Below are 21579 nucleotides of genomic sequence, written 5' to 3' on the forward strand. Positions count from 1 at the left end.
CAAATTTGTAGTAAGTTTACCTAGTGCTACTCCCATGCCTCCCTGCCCACCCACCACACCCCCACATCATGAGAAACAACTGCAGTTTTACAGCTTGGGGAAGGCAGGGAAAATCAACAGTCTTTTTGCTACAAAGACAGACTTAATTAGCTGCCAGTAGGTTGGGGTCATAGGGTAATAGACCACTGCTTTTCAATTCAAAGTGCTGAATTTTGTAGGAAACGAATGAGAAAAATCCCTTTTTTTAAAAAAAAAAAAGTCTGAGGCCGGGCACGGTGGCTCAAGCCTGTAATCCCAGCACTTTGGGAGGCCGAGGCGGGTGGATCACGAGGTCAAGAGATCGAGACCATCCTGGTCAACATGGTGAAACCCCGTCTCTACTAAAATACAAAAAATTAGCTGGGCATGGTGGCGTGTGCCTGTAATCCCAGCTACTCGGGAGGCTGAGGCAGGAGAATTGCTTGAACCCAGGAGGCGGAGGTTGCGGTGAGCCGAGATCGCGCCATTGCACTCCAGACTGGGTAACAAGAGCGAAACTCCGTCTCAAAAAAAAAAAAAAAAAAGTCTGAGATGCAGTCTCCTTTGGGGCAAGAACAGTGCCAGCCATAAGTATAGTAACAAGAGCCTGGGTGACAGAGCTCTAAAATGAGAATGCAATAGAATTCGTAATATTGGATGTCTACATATTCTTTGAAAATGTTTTGACACATTGTAATTGTACATATTTATGGGGTACAATTTAATGTTCAATACATACATATATTGTATTGAAAAATCAAATCAGGTTATTTAGTGTATCCATCCACTTCATGTATTTATCATTTCTTTGTGGAGAACATTCAAAATCTTCTGTTTCAGCTATTTTGTAATGTGCAATATCTTACTGTTAACCATTATCATCCTACTGTGCAATAGAACAGAAGAACTTACTCCTTTTTCCTAACTATAACTTTATACCCATTGACCAAGCTCTTGCCCTGTCCCCGTCTTTTTCTCTCCTCCAGTCTCTGTTGATCACTGTTATGGTGTTTTTCTGGTGATCAATCTGCTTCTATAATATCAGCTCTTTTTTGCTTTAATTCTACATATGAGTGAGATTATGTGGTATTTATCTTCTGAATCTGCCTTTTTTTTCTTAACATGATGCCCAGCAGGTTCATCCATATTGTCATAAATAATGGGATTTTGTTCTTGATTACTGAAAAAAATATGCATGTGTGTAGAGGAGATCAGGGTGATTCCAGTAAAAAGTAAAAGCCCAAAGGGACTTGAGAACTGATTGTAAAGTTATGAACACTTCCTCTAACACACACACACACACACACCCCACTAACACAGAGTCGAACCTCTACTAACTTAAGGTGTTTCAACAAACCTTTTAAAATAATATATTGGCTGACAACCAAGCTATGCAATTCACAAGGACAATCCCTAGTGTGTGGGGCTAAAAAATGACAGTGAAAAATAAGAATTTGAAACAAAAACATTTTAAGTGTCCACTGGCCAACTTTGGCTAGTGCCAGTGTATTGATAACAAACTTCTAAATTTTATATTAAAATGCATAGGCTAATGCAAATATAGTGTAGCTTTGAGAGATCTTCATGTAAACTTAAAAATATGAGTATTCTGAATTAGGGATCAAATATATGCCTTAAATGCATATGTTGCAACAAAAATTGCAGATAAGAAATGGTCTGACCATGTATCAAAAAATAAAAACAGAAAGATGAAATTAACTGAAATTAAACAGAAGTAAAGAAAACAATAAATAGTAAAAAACCATGACAAAGAGCAAAATTACAGTAGAGAGGGTCAATGAGGCTGAAGGTATTTTCACTGAAAGGACTTAATAAAATTGATAAAAGACTATTAAATAATTTGAGAAGGCACAAATATTTTTCTAGATTAAATAAGGGAAAACCATTATGGTTTTTACAGGTATTAAACAGATAATGAAACCATTATGAATACTTTTATATCCATATGAGATAGAAAATTCATGAAAATACAAATTATCAAAATGCAATACAACACACAGAAATCTGAGTCACCTCTATATGTGCTAAAGAAATTGACTTTCCTACATAAACTTTTCTACAAAAATATTCTACAAACTCAGGTGGCATCACTAGTGAATAATTACATTTTAAAATAAAACAGTACCCTTACACAAAGTCTTCTAGGTTATAGAAAAGAGGAATGCTTCTCAATATATCCTTAAGAGCAAAGCTTCTCATGTACATAGGTAAAAATAAAAACACAGTTGAATATCCTATGCATTAATAAATTTGAACAGGCAATGCAGAATGACCAGTATGGTTTTATTTCAGACTGGTTTAACATTTGAGAGAAGTGAAATAGTTTACTTTATAAACGTTATGCAGAGAAAACATGTATCATTCCAATTGATGCAAAAAATAATAAAAATATTACAATAGATAATAAAATCTATTAGAAAAAATATGATAAAACTGCTTCAATGTGAGAAGGATATAATAAAAGTGAACAAACTTTATAAATATGGATGAAATGTTGCAAACTTTTTACCTAAAATAGGAAATGATACATATGATATACATATAACCTTTCTGTGACTTCTAATCAACATTCAAGCTAAAACCTTAGCTAGTCCAGATTCAGTGCAATCTGTATCAAAATGCCAGTGACATTCTTTACAGAAATAGTGAAACCAACTCTGAAATTTATATGAAACCACAACACATCCAGCATAGCCAAAGCAATTCTGAGCTTAATATCAAAGCTGGAGGCATCACATTACCTGAATATACTGCAAAGCTATAGCAACCAAAACCACATGGTGCTGGCATTAAAACAGACATATAGACCAACTTACCCAGAAATAAACCTGTGTGTTTACAGACAACTCACTTTTGACAAAGGTGCCAGAAACATACACTGGAAAAAAAGACAGTGTCTTCAAAAAATAATGCTGGGAAAACTGCATATTGATATGCAAAAGAATGAAATTAGACTCCTATCTCTCACCATATACAAAACCAAACTAAAATGGATTAAAGACTTACATGTAAGATCTGAAACTATAAAACTATTAGAAAAAACATAGGAGAAATGTTTTAGATATAGGTCTGGGCAGAAAATTCTTGAGTGAGACCTCAAAAGCACAGGCAACAGAATCAAAAACGGACAAATAGGATTACATCAAGTTAAAATGCTTTGGTACAGCAAAGGAAACAATCAGCAGAGTGAAAAGAGAACCTACAGAATGAGAGAAAATATTTTTATGCTATTCTACTGACAAGGGATTAATAACCAGAATATATAATGAACTCAAACAACTTAGTAGCAAGAAACCAAATAATTAGATTAAAAAATGGGCAAAAGATCTGAATACACATTTTTCAAAGGAAGATATACAAATGGTCGATAGGTATATGGAAAAATGCACAACATCCCTAATCATCAGAGAAATGCAAATCAAAACTGCAATGAAATATCATCTCACTCCAGTTAAAATGGCTACTATAAAAAAGACAATAATGGATGCTGATGAGGATGTGAAGAAAAGGGAACCCTTGTACACTTTTGGTGGGAAAGTAAATTAGCACAGTCATTATGGAAAACAATATGGAGATTCCTCAAAACACGAAAAATAGAACTTCCATGTGATCAGCAATCCTACTTCTGGATATATATTTAAAAGAAATGAAATCGGGATATCAAAGTTAAATCTGCACTGCCATGTTTATTGCAGTACTACCCACTTAAGAAAATGTGGTTCAGATAGATTACATATATGTGGAATAATAATGGAATATTATCCAGTCATAAAAACATAAAGTCCTTGTCATTTGCAACAACATGGTTGGAACTGGAGGACATCATGTTAAGTGAAATGAGCCAGGCACAAAAAGGTAAATATCACTTGTTCTCACTCATATGTGGGAACTAATAAAATTGATCAAATGATAAATTTTTGAAGTGATGCTTATCCAAATTACTTGATTTGATCATTACACATTGCATGCTTGTATCAGTATATCACGTATACTTGTAAATACATACACTATTACATATCCATAATTTTTTCAGTTATCAAAAAGAAAAGAAATAAAGAGAAAATGTGGCAATTAAAAAGAAAAAATAAAAGTGTGATTATTTATAGACACAATACCTGTTTATATAGAAAACCCAATAAATTACACCTAAAATGATACATTTAATAGAAAAAAAATTCAGTGAAGTAACTGGATATAAGAATCAGCTTGCAAATTTCAATTGTATTTCTATTTATAGCAAGATTTACTAAAGAAATTTTAAAAATAAGGATGCCATTTGCAAAACCTTGAATCTGAAATTCCAATTTTTTTTGCTAGCTATATGTGCATTTTTATTAATTGTATTTTATTTTATTTTTATAATTATAATTCTAAATAATCTGATATGATATATGCTTATATGCATGTTGTGTGTTTTTATTAGAAATAAATTTATTTAGATTTACATATTCATTACATTTTGCAGATTTGGTGTCTGATGAGGGCCGCTTTCTGTTTCCAAGGTGGCACTGTATTGCTACATCCTCATGTGGTAGAAGGGAAAATGGAGTGAATGCTAGCTCCTAACAGCCTTTTTGTGAAGCGCTAATCAACCCATGAGGGCAAAGCCCTGCTGACTTAATTATTTCCCCAAAGGCCCTACCTCTTAAAACAACAAAATAGAGATGTATCAATATAAATTTTGAGAAGATACAAATATTTAAACCATAGGAAAGAGAGTTTGATCTTTTCATTGTCTAAGAAGGGGTAAAAGTACTAATTTGTTGAAAAGAATGTATTGAAGGGCACAGCATGATATTGATTAGAGAAGTCAATGTTATAAAGAAATCTTATATTTAAACACTACTTTAGATATCACATTCAGTCCCAAATATAAATCCAGTTTTTTACAAAATAGCTTTATTAAGGTGTCATGCATACAGCATAAATGTCATCCATTTAATGTGCATGTCAGTTATTTTTTAATTTTTATTTATTTTTATTTTTTGTTTTTAGAACAGCCCTACCGCAAGTCAGTTATTTTTAGTATATTCAGTTATGACTGTCACTACTGAAATTTAGAAAATTTCCATCATCCCCAAAAGAAGCTGTTAACAATTAACAGTCACTTTCTATTTCAACCTTCCCTTAGGCATTGGCAACCACTATTCCATTTTCTATTTCTATGGGATTGCCTTTTATTGATATTTCATATATCAGGGATCAACAGAGTATCCAGGCATCTTCAGTCCCCCATCCAGCAGAAGAAAGTGATCTAGGCCTCTGTTTCTCAGAACCCAATCTGGCAACAGGAGGTGGCTCAGCTAAGCCTACTGTTGCTCTGTATTGAAAGGGAGTCCTGCCAGCAACAGTAGGCAAGGTTGGTGCCACTGGCAAGGATGATTTACCAGGAGACCTGCTACCAATTAGGAGTCAGAGGAAGGGCTTCTCCTCCCACACCAAAAGACACCAGGGAAGGCGTGGGTGAGAGGGGTCAGCAAAGGAACCCCATGACTACATGTGCACCATCCAGGTTCCCGTTTGTCCCTGAGGACATAAGACTCACTCCCCCAACCAGAGACACAGGCCTGAATGGATTGTAAATGTTCTATGTACATCATGCAGTAATGAACAGTAACAAACAACAGCTAACTGCATTATTGCACAAATATCATACAGGAGTAAAAGAAGACACAGGTGAAAATACACACTGTATGATTCACTTGATATAAATTCAAAAACAAATGATAAATAAGCAAAACTTATTTATCACATTAAAAGTCAATACAGTGGTTTGGAGAGGAGGCAGGAAAAGTGAGGAAGGCATACACGGGGGCAGGACTGCTGGGGCTGGAAACTTCTATTTCATGACCTGCCTTGTATCATGAGTCCATTCACTTTGTGATCAATATGCATGACCATGACAGGCTTAGTCTTCTTTATATTTATTTTGGGATAAAAACATTTATAGGAGCATGGATTGCCATGAAAAGCAAAACTGGAAATAATCAAATGTGCACTAAGAGTATATGAATAGAAAATATTATGAAGTCAATTGAACATTATACAGACTTAAAAATCTATGAGGTAAATAGATGTATAAACATATGGATGATTTCTACAAATATGATATTGACTGAAATAAGCTTTTAATACGTGTTGAAACATTTACATCTTACCATTTCTTCATTATCTATAGAAAGCAAATCAGAATTCTTCAAAGCACAGGCCAGCAAACTCTCTTCCCAAGTTCTTTCTTCCTTACCAATATAATAACAACTGTTGGTATATGTAATCCACTCCTCAGGACAATGGCCATAATGATATGCTGAATAAAGATATGAATTACTATGCAGAACAATATGAATGCTTACAAATGAAAATTATTTTACATATTTGCAAAGCTATAAACATATAGGTACATAACATATCTATACATCCTGACAGGCTGTTAAATATGTATTTTTAAATACCCAGTCACTCTTACACAAATGCACAATAAAAAGTCCACCTCTCATCCCCTAATTGTGTTCCCGTATAAAACAAACCAGCAAACAAAAATTCACCCTACACATGTCTTAAACATCACTGAACAAAACTGCTTTTTCAGTATAGTAAAATTATTTGTCTCTTATTATCTTGTGGTAGTAGGAAATTTCAGTTAATTAGCAACAAGAGTGTTTAATGATTTTAACTGAGTATTTCTACTTATTATTGGAGAAAACGAAATGCCCTCATATACTCTTTATTTTATAAACATTTATGGCTCAATGTTATAGTTTATTTTCCCCCAAATTTCTATTATCATTTTGCATGTCATAAGATAGAGACAAAATATAAATTGTACTAACATCAGAACATTGGCAATCATAATGTACCTTTCTGAGTTCCTGTATTCAGTGAAAAACTGTTCTGCTCCAGTTCTCCAATACCTAGAAAAATTAAAGTAATTCCAATAAAATTAATACCTAGATAAACCATAATAGTTTTAGTTGCTTACTTTGAAATTTTGTGTTATTTAAAATGGAGACAATCTGAAATCAAATTGACTCCTCTATAAAAATAAACAAAGTAATGAGATCTTTAAAACAAATACTTTTAAAGCCATTAGCATAAAACGTCACCATCTCTTGCAGTATTTGATTTAACCGCTTCCAAAAATTCATTTGTTTTTCTAAATATTTTTTCATTTAAAACATGTCTTTGAATCATTAAATCAGAATACATCTCTGTGTGTATCATATATACATATATATTTTATACACACACAAAATAAATGTTTTCTACAATTATTCTGTCATTTATAATTTTGAAAAGTTCAGAGAACCATATTATCTTGGGGTTCAGATGTATAAATTAAAAACAGAGTTCTATTGCTTATTACTGTGGAATGTTTCAAGGCACTTCCAATCATTACAGGGAAAAGTTCCCCTATAGTCTTTCAAAAATATGCTTACAAGGAATAAGAACTATTGTTTTTAGCACAGTGGCCATCAGGACAATGCAAATGATTCCCAGGACCTCAGCAGTGAGTTTCTCTGGAGGTGGCAGTAAACCTGCATGGAGAGAAATAGAGGCACTGAGAGAGGGGAGCTAGAGAGTTGATGAGAAGGTTTTCATGCAAGAGAACCCACATGCACAGGGAAACATAATGATAAACTCTGCCTTCCAAATCTATATCTACTATAGTAATCTTTCTCTCAGAATATACCATTTCATTTTCAGTAAATATAATGCTCCATGAGTTGCTGATCACAGATCACAATTGAACAATACCTGAATAAAATTAGGCCTCAGACTTCATATTAGAATATTAGATCAGGACTTTGACGTCTGATTCTCACAAGTGCAAATTATTCCCTATTTTTTTCCCAGACTTCTTCATTCAACTGCACATCCTAAAACAATAATATTGAAGATCTATTTACTGTTTTACCTTTGCAGTGATACTTCTTGTCATTTCCTTGACAATCCGGAAAAGCATTTTGGAGGTTTCATTCTACTGAAATTCTTTCCTGTTCCAATCCCGAAATGGAGCTTTTATTGCCGTTAGGTTTCCTTTGCTGCTTCTTTGGGTCCTGGGCCAGGCTCACTTCTGAGTAGGTTCCTCTTTGGTTATTCATCTCTGCAGCCGTGTGATGTCAGGGACTGTGCTCTATGATTACTGCACTTAAGATGCTATAAATGATGTATATTTTGACAGGATCCCTGGTATAGGCAAATTGTGTGTGTTGGGGGCTGAGTAATAATGTTAATTTTGCTGATGACCAATGTAAAAGTCTGGCACCAATTTCTTAAAATTTTAAACAGAAATCTCATGATATAATAGGTCATTTTAAGAGGTATTCTATATTTGACATAATATTAATGGAAACAATGAAAAACTGCATTTGAGAAAGTAAGAAGTAAATGAATATAAATATCTTCACTAAAGTCAGATTCTACAGAAATATTTTATCACCAATAGAATACCTGTGTAAAAAAACAAAATACTGTATTGAAAATAAAGTACACTAATTGTATGACAATTTTTTAATTTATTAATGTAAGGATTGACTGCTAAAGATGGAGGAATAGTTTGTTAGCATACAGAGTAACTTTTAATACTAAAATATGTTACGTTAGTAACTTACATTCATTTACTAAATAGGCATGAGGTGTTGGCAAATATTTTTTATTCTGAATGATTGAGGAAATCAGAAAAATTGTTAAAATTTTAAAGAAATATTTTATACCTTGAAAACATTACATTAACTTATACATAAACTGAATACTACTGAAAAAAATTTAATTGCTTATTTTACAGAAGTGATTGGTAACTGATTTTTTTTTTTTTTTTTTTTTTTTTTTTTTTTTTTTTTTTAGGCGGAGTTTCGCTCTCGTTACCCAGGCTGGAGTGCAATGGTGCGATCTCGGCTCACCGCAACCTCCGCCTCCTGGGTTCAGGCAATTCTCCTGCCTCAGCCTCCTGAGTAGCTGGGATTACAGGCATGCGCCACCATGCCCAGCTAATTTTTTGTATTAGTAGAGACGGGGTTTCACCATGTTGACCAGGACGGTCTCGATCTCTTGACCTCGTGATCCACCCGCCTCGGCCTCCCAAAGTGCTGGGATTACAGGCTTGAGCCACCGCGCCCGGCTGGTAACTGATTTTATGACTAAAATAGGAATACTGAAAATGATAAACATAAGTTTGGACCATCTATGAAAGAACACTTCAGGTTCAAACTTTCAGAAAGATCCTGCGATAGTTTTAAAAGGCAAGGAAGGTCACTTTGGTTGTGTAAATAATTGTAATAAATCAGAAAATGTAATCTAATAATCTGTCAATGAGCTCTGTAGTCAGTGAGACCTAACATTAATGATAGCTTTGAAACTCGTAATGCATGACCTTTACAAAGTTACTTAGTGTCTACTACCCCAGTTTACTAATCTAGATTGAGGAAAAATAATTTATAAAGTATAATGTATATAAAACACTTAACGTACAACCTGGCACACATTAGCTCTCAATACATATTAGATATTTTAATTATTTTTAACACAATTGACATTTTATTATTTCTAATTCATATTGAGTGTGTAAAATAATTAGGTAGGGGTCTCATGTCAGTGTAGTACATCTTTTTTGCAATGTTTGGCTCAATTTTTTTAAGTCATCCTATTATTTATAATTAAGTTTAGATTTGCATCTTATGGAAACTATCCTTGCTTTCTTAAAAATAAAATCTGCTTTAAATTAATTTAAGTATGTGTATGAGAAATTATGTTTGACATTCACAATTTTGTGTATCCATTAAAAATCGATTGTTAAAGTCTGGGCTAAATATAAAGTATTATTACATCTATAATGATTATAAAATTTCAAATTAGTTCTTCATTGTCACACTATTTACAGGTTTTACTCTAAATTATATTGATTAACAAATCTATTATTATGTATGCATGTACTTGACTAATTCTGTACAGGCAATGATGTAAATACTTTAAGAAATCCTTAAACATATATTATATTTTGGGTTTTCACCCTGAGTTATTCATGTAAAGATCGTCCTACTTCGATTTTATTCTGTATTAACTTTACCTTGTTGCATCATATTTAATATTTATAATTGTCTGGTAAAGGAGATGAGCTAGTAGAGAAACAGGAGAGTAGCAACACATACCTTCTGTCATCAGAAGGTCACACATCCTTTAGTGGAGAGGTCAGGTTACCTCTTAAAGACACAAAAGTTAACTGTGATCATCACAGACTGCCCTGTGAAGGCTCAGAGTGAAGCAAGAAAGTAAAAAGCAGATTCCTTATCAATGTATCACTTTGGATTTGAACAGGAAATTTTCATACTAGGACTATTTTGAATCAGTTTATCTCATCACACACCTCAGAATATAGGAGACTGAGCTGTTAGAATGTCATTAGTTTGTCCATTTTCAAGTGACTTTTAGAAATTATTTTTTTTGGAAACAAGATTTGGGGAGAACAGAGACTACTCCCCACGCAGTTAACTGTTTCCATCTCAATCACAAACACACACTAAGATCTTATGCCTTTTTAAGAGTCTCTTAGATGTTTAACTTCTACATTTACACAGGGTGGCTAAAACTCGGGATTACATACTTCTTTATCATCTACCCCTATAATATCACTGCTAATATGATGACAAATTTAAAAAATAATAATCTTACCAATAGGAATTTAATGTATTTGTCACTAATTATTCTGAGAAAATACATTTTTAACTTTATTATAATTGACATCAATTTTCAAACTTAAATTCCCAACTTACCTTCTTGATTTCTCTACCTTAGTTCTTAAAATTCCCTCATTCAGTTTCTTAAAATAAATTAATCAGATTTCTCTCATTGAAATATATGTCTCTGGGAAGAATAAAATATTAAACAATATTGTGCTATATCACCATGCCAGAGATAGAAATATTTAAAAACCACTCATTATATTGTTCACCGATTTCATTCTCCAATCATAACCGTCTGCATTTTAAGAGGAATATTTGTTGTAAATGACTAATGCTCAAGTCAAATTATATAGAGATGAAAAAGTAATTTTTACAACATCACTAAAAATAGGGAGGCAGAAAAAGTAGATTTTTAAAACACAAATTAAATGCTACATGAGCACTTGAGCACAGTAGCTCGTGCCAGTAATCCCAGCAACTTGGGAGGCCAAGACAGGTAGATCACTTGAGCTCAGGAGTTCAAGACCAGCCTGGTCAACATGATAAAACCCCGTCTCTGCAAAAAAAAAAAAAAATACAAAAATTAACTGGCATGATGGTATCTGCCTGCAGTCCCAGCTACTCTGGAGGCTGAAGTGGGAGGATTGCTTGAGCATTGGAGGTGAGGTCAAGGCTGCAGTGAGCCGAGATGAAATTTACTGAAATTGGGGAAATATGCTTCATAATGGAAAATTAACTTTCCAAACCATTAGTAATATATTTTTTATCATTGCATATATCTAATAATACAAGTTCAACACATAATTGAATAAAGTGAACAAGTAAAAAATCATAAATGAGATTTTAAAGACTCTTGATGCTTAATACAAGACAGGACAGTGAGCCTATAGAAAGATTTAAACTAGGCAAGTAACAATCACTTATATGCACACATTCACACACACACACTCACATATATACTCAATTTCAACTAGCCAAGCTTGGCCAGGAGACAGTTGAAATGTAGCTATTTAAATTTAACATTAATTATTAAAAAGTAAATAACATTTAAAACCAATTCTTCACCAAATGAGCCACGTTTATAGAGAGATGAAGAACATTTCCAACTTTGTAGAAAATGTTCTAACTATATTTTGCCTACAATAGAAGTCAATAAACAAAAATGAGAACCCTATACGGTTTTAAATTCAGTAATATATGTCTAAATAACATATGGGCCAAAGAAATTATCAAGATGAATGGTCACAAAAGACTACTGAAGGAAGATTTTGAAAAGGCACAAATATTTTATTTCTAGTTTAAACATGACAATACCATTATGGTCTTTACAGTTATTATTAACTGTCAATAAAGCTATATTATCACTGCATTTTAATGTTCATATGAAATAGAAAATTCCTAGGAAATGCTCATTACCAAAATATAGTACCTCAAATAGAAATCTGAGAAGAAATTCAGTTTAGACAAACATTCCTACAAAAATAGCCTACACACTCAGATGACATCACTAGTGAATAACATCTAAAAATAAAGCAGTAGTCTTAACAGATGCTTCCAGATTATAGAAAAAGAGAAAATCTTCTCAAGATAGCCTTGATCCCAAAACTTTTCAAGTACATAGCTATAAATAAAAACATGGTCAAATATCCTTGTGAACATGGATAAAGAAACAAATCTTACCCTATATATAATATATGCACTGATATTTTGTAAGGGGCCTTACACAATAATCAGCATGGATTTGTTTCAGAAACAAAGACTAGTTTAATATTTGACAAAAATAAAACTAGTTTATTTTATAAAATGTTATATAAAGAAAACATATATCATTCCAACTAATGAAAAATAATAAAAATGTTACAATTGATAAAATCCATTAGAAAAAAAGGAATATTAACAAAGCTGCTTCGATATAAGAAAGACATGATAAAAAAACTTTATAAATATGAATAATATTTTGAAATTATTTTTGCCAAAACAAAAAAATGGTACATATGATGCACACAGAATTTGACTGTACCTTCTATTCAACTATGGATATAAAGCCCTACCTGGTGAAAACAAATGAAGAAAAAATAAGTTATTGCACATGGTTAGAAAAAATAAAAGTGTGATTATTTGCAGATAAAATTGATGTTTATATAGAAAATCCAGAAAAAGTTATATTTGAAATGATAGATTTAAATATGTAAAATAAGTGAAATAACCAGATAAAACATCAAAATGCAGACATCAATTGTATTTCTATTTACAACAACAAAAATTACTAAAAGGAATATTAAAATCAGGATGCCATTTACAAAAGCAAGAATGTAAAACATCTGCATTTCTGTATGATTAAATCCCCAAAACGCATAATATGATAGAGAGAAATTAAAGAGAACCTAGTACATTGAACACAGTGCATTGAAGGAAACCATAAGATCTTGACTGGAAAAGTCAAGAAGCTAATCTTTAAAAATTACTTTCGAGATTAAATGCAGTCACAAACAACCCCATGAGAGGTTTTTTTTTTTTTTTTTTTGACAGCTTTATTGAGGTATCATGCACATAGCATAAATTTCATCCACTTAAAATGATTAAAAATCAGTGATTTTTAGTATATTCAGAGTTCCAACCATCACCACTACTGAAATTTAGAAAGTTTTCATCACTGACACAAAGAAACATTCTAGCAATTAGTGGCCATCTCCTATTTCAACCTTCCTTCCTTAGGCATTGGCAATCACTATTCTACTTTCCGTCTCCATGAGTTTGCCTGTTTTTGCTACTTCATATAAACTGACTCACATAATATGCAACTTTTAGGAAGGCTGAATGCCACAAACATCATGTTGAGCAAAATAAGCCCGACACAAATGCTAGGAGATCTGTACTTTTGTAACTGTGTGTATTGTATTTCAATAACTGATTTAGAATTTTCTTATTACAGCAAATAACATGATGCATTTTAAGACTTATGCAATCATATTATTTCAATTTTAACAAATATAAAATTTGACTGTCAGACTGCAAACTCAAATGTTTTCATTCTAAAGCTTATGCTTACAATGATATATTATTGAAGATCCACATGGCTCTGATTTAAGTCCATCTACATGTAGCACTGCACAGTTACGATCAGCATTATATGAGTCTTTAATCCTGTAATGAAGAAAAATCCATTAATTCGGTTACATTTTATGCAAATAATCCATGAGACAAGAGTGTTTTCCATGTACTGTAAAAAAATAATTTTATGAGAAAGAGTAATTAAATTTTTCAAATACTATTAGTAAAAGTCATTACTCTGAACACTCAATACAGTAGTCCTCCTTTATCCATGGAGGATATATTTCCAAACCCCAGGGCATGCATGAAATGACATACAGTACAGAACCTACAGAGAGATTATGTTTTCTCTACCCATTCATACTATGATAAAGTTTAATTTGTAAATTAGGCACAATAAGAGATTGACAACAATAACTACTAATAAAAAAACAAGTATAGCAATATGCCAACAGCACTACTATTGTAGTGGGAGTGCAGTGGTGTGATCTCAGCTCACTACAACCACCTCCTCCCAGGTTCAAGTGATTCTCCTGCCGCAGTCTCCCAAGTAGCTGGGACCACAGGCACATGCCACCACACCCAGCTAATTTCTATATTTTTAGTAGAAACAGGGTTTTATTATATTGGCCAGGCTGGTCTCAAACTCCTGACCTCATGATCCCCCTACTTTGGCTTCCCAAAGTGCTGGGATTACAGGCGAGAGCCACTGTGCCCAGCCTGAGGATATTCTTAAGTAAAATAAGGTGACTTTTTAATAAAAACAAGCACTGCAATTACCTGATCGTTCATCTCAAGTTTGTCCAACTCATGGTCCAGGACAGCTTGAAATGCAGCCCAGCATAAATTTATAAACTTTCTTAAAACATTCTGAGGTATTTTTGCAATTTTGTTTTGTTTCGTTTTAGCTCATCAGCTATCGTTAGTGTTAGTGTATTATATGTATGGCCCAAGACAATTCTTCTTCCAATGTGGCCCACAGAAGCCAAAGATTGGATACCCCTGTGCATCTGATACTAACCAAGAAGGGTACTAGTTGAGTAATGAGCATGTAGACATTATGGACTACGATGGTCTATTGTAAAATATTTATATCATCATTTCATTAACTTTCAACATCTTTCTTCATGTCTATAATTTCACATAAATTTATTCATATTATTCTTCTGAATGTATCCTTTATACGTGTTTTTTTTTAATATGGCATCATACAAAACAACTTACGTATGTTTGAAAGTCAAACCGTCTATTGACACCCATGGATGATGACTCCTGTTACGAAACACACCAATCCATGAGGGAGGTGAAATGGCAGCCAGAACTTTCTGAAAGAAAATAAAGAATTTTCACTTAAATAACAATTATGAAAGCATTATAATAACTATATTAAAGTTGAAAACTACTATTTGCAGTGCGAAAAACTTCCATAAATGTTTGCAATTTTGATTTAAATGTACTCTTCAACGTTTATACTTAGTATTTTCATTCTTATTCTCATGTTAATAAGGACATTTTAATTCTTGCAAGTAATAGTTACCCCAATTGGCAGAATAAACACAGTAAGAGTTTAAATAAGTTTCCTGATACTGTGCATTCATTCCTCCCGATACTGTGACTAAATCAATCTATTTTTGTACTATATTTCTCAGAGTTGGAGATTTAGAAGGGAATTGAGGGGTTGTCATTCAGAAATAAATGACATAGAAGCTACAGATTGGGTTTTCTGGGCACCACACCATTCTTTAACTAGATAAGCTCTCACTTTTATCTGATTCAGTTTGGTGGAATAACAGTGGTCCTGACCAGGTAGTGTAGACTAGCTACTCTCTACTAAAAACTACTATAAACTCTGGAATTAATGAAAGACAAAAGCAATGGAGAACTCTGAAAGGTGAAAAGAGAAAGATAAAATTGTCTGGGACCCTAGCATCAGGGATGAACAAAGTGTCCAAGCGAGCATGTTAAGTCCCTCGCCCGACAGAAAAAGGTGACGTAGGTCTGCTGTTTCCCAGCACCCGACCTGGCAATAGGAGGAGGCTCAGCAAAGCTCACTCCTGTTTTTGTTGAAGGGGAGTCCCCTCCACAACACCAGGTGAGGCTGGTACCATTGGCAAGCATGATCTATCAAGAGACCTGCTACCAATTCAGAACCAGAGGAAGTGCTTTGTTCTCCTACCAAGAGACACCAGGGTGAGTGTGGGTGAGGAGGATCAGCAAAGGGACCCCATGACTATGAGTGTACCATGCGGGGTCCTCTTTGCCCTTGAGGACATGAGACTCACTTCCCCATCCAGAGATACAAGATTGAATGGATTGTTGGTGTTCTTTGCACATAGTACAGCGGTGAACAGTAGCAAACTACAAATAACTGCAATAATATAGAAGGATTGCACAAATATCAGAATATCAGATAGGAGTAAAAAAGACAGACATGAAAATCCACACTGTATTATTCCCTTTATATAAATTCAAGAACAGACAAACATTATTTATAACGTTAAAAATAAGACAGTGTTTTGGAGAGGAGTCAGGATAAGTGATGAGGGCACACACAGGGTGGAACTGCTAGAGCTGGAAACTTTTCTTTCATGATCTGACTTCTATGGGATGAATTCATTCACTTTGTGATCAATCTGCATGACCAGATTATATCATGCTCAATAAAATTAAATGGCAAAATTCATTGTGGATTCAAAGCATTTATAGAAGCATGGTTTTCCATGAAAAGCAAAAACTGAAAATAAAAGTACATTCATAGTATGTAAATTAAAAACAATAAGTCACTCAATTGAATATTACATAAACTTGATAATATATATGCTAAATATATGTACACACATATTAATAATTTCTGCAAATGTCTTATTGACCAAAATAAGCTTTTCATAAAGTGTTTAAAACATTTACATCTTACCATTTCTTCTTCATTATCTATAGAAAGCAGACTGGAGTTCTTTGAAGCACAGGCCAGCAAACTCTCTTCCCATGTTCTTTTTTCCTTACCAATATAATAACAACTGTTGGAATACATAAGCCACTCCTCTGGACAATGGTCACAATGATGTGCTATGAAAGATATATGTTACTATGCAGAACAATATGAATTTATAAAAATGAAAATTATTTTACATATTTGCAATGGAATTAACATATATGTGCTTAACATATTTATGCATCCTTACATGATTATAAATATATATATTTTAATAACCGAGTCACCCATACACACATTCACAGAAAAGGGTTAGCCTCTCATCCCCTAATTGTGTTCCCATATAAAGCAAACCAACAAACAAAAATACACCCTACATGTCTTGAACATCACTGATACAAAACTACTTTTTGAGGGTAGTAAAATTATTTATTTCTTATCATCTCACAGCAGTAGGAAACTTCTGTTAATTGGGAGAAAGAGGGTAGAATGATTTTAAGTGAATATTTCTACTTGAAAGAAAGGAAATGCTTCCTTATAGTCTTTGTTTATAAATATTTGTGGCTCAGTTGAATGGCTTATTTTCTCCAGTAATGCTATTGTTATTTTACATGCCTTAAAACAGACACAAAATATAAACTGTACTAATATCAGAACGTTGAAAATCAAAATATACCTTTCTGGGTTCTTGTATTTGGGGAAGAATTGTTCTGCTCCAGGACTGTAATAGAAAAATTAAAATGATTTTTATTAAAACTAGATAAACCATAACGAGTTTAGTTTATTACTTTGACACTTTGTGTGTTATTTAAAATGGGGACAATCTTAAATAAAATTAACTTTTTTAATAAAAATAAATGAAGTAATAGATCTTTGAAAGAAATATTTTTAAACACTTTAGCACAAAACTGCACCATCTCCTGTAGTATTTGACATGTCCACTTTCAAAAATTAATTTTTCTAAATACTTTTCTCCTATTGCATGGCTTTGAATTATGAAATCAGAAAATATATCTATCTTTGGGTGTGTATACATATATAGATTACACAAGCAAAAAAAATATTCCCCACAATTATTTTGTTATTTGTAGTTGTGAGAAGTTCAGAATAACTATAATACTTTTGGGTCCAAATATATACATTAAAATGAAAGTTCTGTTCCTTAATATTATAAAATATTTTGAGGCAGTTCCAAGCATTAAAGTAAACAGTTCCCTTCTAATCTCTCAAAAATATGCTTACAAGGAATAAGAACTATTGTTTTTAACACAGTGGCCATCAGGACAATGCAAATGATTCCCAGGACCTCAGCAGTGAGCCTCTCTGGAGGTGGCAGTAAACCTGCAGGGAGATAAATAGAGGCACAGAGAGAGGGGAGATAGTTTATTAGGATTATGTACAAAAGAACCCACATGCACAGGCAAACAATGGTAAACTCTGCCTGCTAAATCTATATCTATTATAGTAATCTTTCTCTCAGAAGATACCATTTCATTTTCAGGAAATATAATGCTTCATGAGTTGCTGATCACAGATTACAGTTGAACAATGCCTGAATAAAATTAGTCTTCCTATTTCATATTAGAATATTAGATCCCAATTATGAACTCTGATTCTCACAAGTGCAAATTATTCCCTATTTTTTCCCCACCCTTCTGTATTCAACTGCACATCCTAAAACAATAATATTGCAGGCGTATTTAATGTTTTACCTTTGCAGTATATTTTATCAATCCCTTGATGATTCAGAGAAGCATTTTGAAGGTTTAATTCTTCTTGGAGTGTTTCCTGTTCGGTTCCTGAAACAGAGCTTTTATTACCCTTAGGTCTCCTTTGCTGCCTCTTTGGGTCCTGGGCCAGACTCACTTCTGAGAAGGTTTCTCTTTGTTTATTCATCTCTGCAGCTGTGTGATGTCAGGGACTGTGCTCTATGATAACTGCACTGAAGAAGATATAAATGGTGTATATTTTGACAGGATCCCTGGTATAGGCAAACTGCATGTGTTGGGGCTGAGCAGTAATGTTTATTTTGCTGTTAACCCGTGTAAAATTATGTTACTAATTTCCTGAAGCTTTAAACAAAAATCTCATGTTATAATTGGTAATTTTTTAGAGGTATTCTGTATTTGACCAGTGGGAACAATAAAAACATTAAATTTGTGAGAACTAAGTTCATGAAAAAAATATTTGTATTAAAGTTAGATTCTTCAAAAACATTTAACACAAATAGAATGCATATGTTACAAATTAAAATGCTGTATTTAAAAATACACTGATTTTATGATAGTTTTAAAATTCACTGATGGTTAAGAATTGTGTGCCATAAGATAAAATAGTTCCGTTAGCATATAGAGTAACTTCTTATATGAAAATACATTGTTAGTGACTTACACTCGTTTATCAATAGAACCTGAGGTATTGTCAAACGATTTTTTTTTCTAAATTAGGAAATCAGAAAAATCATTAAAATTTAAAAATACATCTTATATCTTGTAAAACTACCCTATGCATAAACTAAATACAATTGAAAACAAAATATATTTTTTAATTGCTGCTTTTACACAAGAAATTGATATTTGATTAAATGACTAAAATAGGAAAACTTCAAGTGATAAATAAAAGTGAGGGCCATCTATGGAAGAATACTGCCAACCAAACTTTCAGAGAGTTCCTATGGGTGTATAAATCAGTGAGGGTCGCTTTGGCTGTATAAGTCATTGTAACAGTTCGGATAATGTCATTTACTAATCTAGTCAATGAGCTCTGTAGTCAATGAAACTATAATTAACTCTAGCTTTGAAAGTTACAATGCGTGACCTTACTAAATTGCTTAGTGTCTACTAACCTAGTTTACTAATCTACATTGGGAAAAATAATTTTTAAAGTGAATATGTAAAACACTAAACACACAACATGGCACATATTAGCGTTGAATACATAATAGATATTTTAATTATTTTTTAACACAATTTTGCCATTTTATTATTTCTGATTTGCATTAGAGTGTATAAAATAACTCATTAGTTAGGCATCTCATGTCAGTGTGGTAAATCTTTTTTGCAATGTTTGGTTCAATTGTTTTAAGTCTTCCAATTGTTTATAATTAAGTTCAGATTTGTATTTTATGGAAATGACTTCATTCTTGCTTTTATTAAAAATTAGAACTGCTTTCGTTAAATCTAGGTATGTGATTGAAAACGTATGTTTGACATTTACAATTTGATGTATCCATTTAAAAAATTTATTTTTAAAGTTTGGCCCAAATGTAATATACAATTAAACCAGTAATGATTATTATATTCAAAATAATTGTTCATTGTCATGATGGTTATGGGTTTCACTTTGAATTACATTGACTGGCAAACCTATTATTATGTATGCACGTACTTGAGTGATTCTCCACAGGCAATAATGTGAATACTCTAAGAAATCCTCAAACATATTTTATATTTTGGCTCATTGTTAACCCTGAATTATTCACATAAAGAGAGTTCTACTTTGATTTTAGCCTATATAAACTTTATTTCAGGTGCATCTCATCCAGTATTTACAATCTTCTACCAAAGGAGATGAGCTGGTAGAAAAACAGGAGAGTAGCAACACATACCTTCTGTCATCAGAAAGTCACACACTCTTCAGTGGAGAGGTCAGGTTACCTCTTCAAGACACAAAAGATATCTGTGATTTTACTGACTGCCCTTTGAAGGCTCAGCGTGAGGCAAGGGTGGAAAAAGTAGACTCCTCACCAATGTGTCACTTCAGATTTGAACAGGAAATTCTCACTCTAGGGCTATTTTGAATCATTTTATCTCATCACACACCTCAGAATATAGGAGACTTTGGATGGCTAGTGTGTCATGTAGTTTGTCCATTTTCAAGTACCCCTTAGAAATTATTTTTATAGTCGACAAGATGAAGAGAGAACAGAGATTTAACACATGCAGTTCATCATTTCCATCTCAGTCACAAACACTGAAATATTGTAACTTTTTAAAAGTATCTTAGGTGTTTACTTTCTACGTTTAGACAAAGTGCCTAAAACTTGGCATTATATACTTTGTCATATACCCCTATAATATCACTGCTATCATAATAAAAAATTTAAATAATCTTATCAATAGGAATTTAATATACTTGTCACTCTTCTGAGAAAATACTACATTTTCAACTTAATTGTAACTGATATCAATTCTCAAACTTATCTTCTTAATTTCTTTGTCTTAGTTCTTAAAATTCCCATTCATTTTTCTTCTTCATATAAGTTAACCAGATTCCTCTGATTAAAACAAATGTCTCTTGAAAGAATAAAATGTTAAACAATACTGAACTATATCACCATGCCAGAGATTGAAATAATACAAACTACTCACTATATTGCTCACTGATTCCTTCTCCAATCATGACTTACTGTCTGCATTTTAATAGGAATATTTGTTGTAAATGATTAAAACTTAAGTTGAACTATGTAGGGAGGTAAAACAATTTTTAAAACATCACTTACTTAAAAATGGGGTGGGCAGAAAACAGATTTTTAAAACACGAGTTAAATGGTATATGAGTGTCTGGGTGTGGTAGCTCATGTCAGTAATCCCAGCACTCCAGGATCACTTGAGCTGAGGAGTTCAAGGCCAGTATGAGACACAGGATGAAACCCCGTCACGTCAAAAAAAATACAAAAATTAGCCGAGGATTCTTGTGTTTTCTTGTAGTCCCAGCTGCTCTGGAGGCTGAGGTGGGAGGATCGCTTGAGCCCTGGAGGTGAAGGCTGCAGTGAACTGAGATAGTGCTGCTGCACTCCAGCCTGGGCAGCAGAGCCAGACCTTGTCTCAAAAATAAATAAACAAATTTTTTTTTTTTAAAAAGGTAAATATGAACATCAGG

The 21579-nt window shown here is 33.0% G+C and overlaps 3 protein-coding genes across 10 annotated transcripts in view; all 3 read right to left on the reverse strand.

The window, feature by feature from the left end:
* Window positions 1-6278, reverse strand: part of KLRK1 (killer cell lectin like receptor K1) — a 30219-nt gene extending 23941 nt beyond the window's left edge. The window contains exon 1 of one of the 2 annotated variants that reach the window (XM_021671992.2): window positions 6198-6278. The gene's annotated coding sequence lies outside the window, so the exon portion shown is untranslated. The remainder of the gene's footprint in view (window positions 1-6197) is intronic. The other variant, XM_064377658.1, reaches the window with a different exon arrangement.
* Window positions 5727-8151, reverse strand: KLRC4 (killer cell lectin like receptor C4). The gene is given in 5 exon segments (XM_021671993.2): window positions 5727-6260; window positions 6262-6346; window positions 6897-6950; window positions 7476-7574; window positions 7955-8151. Coding segments are annotated over 5 exon segments (474 nt in total). The 5' UTR covers window positions 8142-8151; the 3' UTR covers window positions 5727-6211.
* Window positions 8139-20412, reverse strand: KLRC2 (killer cell lectin like receptor C2). Of its 7 annotated transcripts, none has more exons than XR_010343062.1 (9): window positions 20306-20400; window positions 18411-18640; window positions 17941-18039; window positions 17375-17419; window positions 16681-16832; window positions 14991-15091; window positions 13765-13859; window positions 10185-11271; window positions 8139-8226 (listed from the first exon to the last, which is right to left on the reverse strand). XR_010343062.1 is itself a non-coding variant. In XM_012477046.2 (8 exons), coding segments are annotated over exons 2-8 (678 nt in total). In that variant the 5' UTR covers window positions 18595-18640; window positions 20306-20400; the 3' UTR covers window positions 8967-11269. The 7 variants fall into 7 exon arrangements, 4 of the variants coding, with proteins under 4 accessions (XP_012332469.2, XP_012332470.2, XP_012332468.2 ...); XR_010343061.1 differs by lacking the exon at window positions 8139-8226 and adding an exon at window positions 8403-8490; XR_010343063.1 differs by lacking the exons at window positions 8139-8226; window positions 13765-13859 and adding an exon at window positions 8403-8490 and having other exon boundaries at window positions 20306-20409.
* Between the last annotated feature and the right edge of the window lie 1167 nt (window positions 20413-21579).

This window comes from Aotus nancymaae, unplaced genomic scaffold, assembly GCF_030222135.1.
Source record: "Aotus nancymaae isolate 86718 unplaced genomic scaffold, 86718_ANA_hifiasm-v0.15.2.pri h1tg000016l, whole genome shotgun sequence".
NCBI classification, from domain to species: domain Eukaryota; kingdom Metazoa; phylum Chordata; class Mammalia; order Primates; family Aotidae; genus Aotus; species Aotus nancymaae.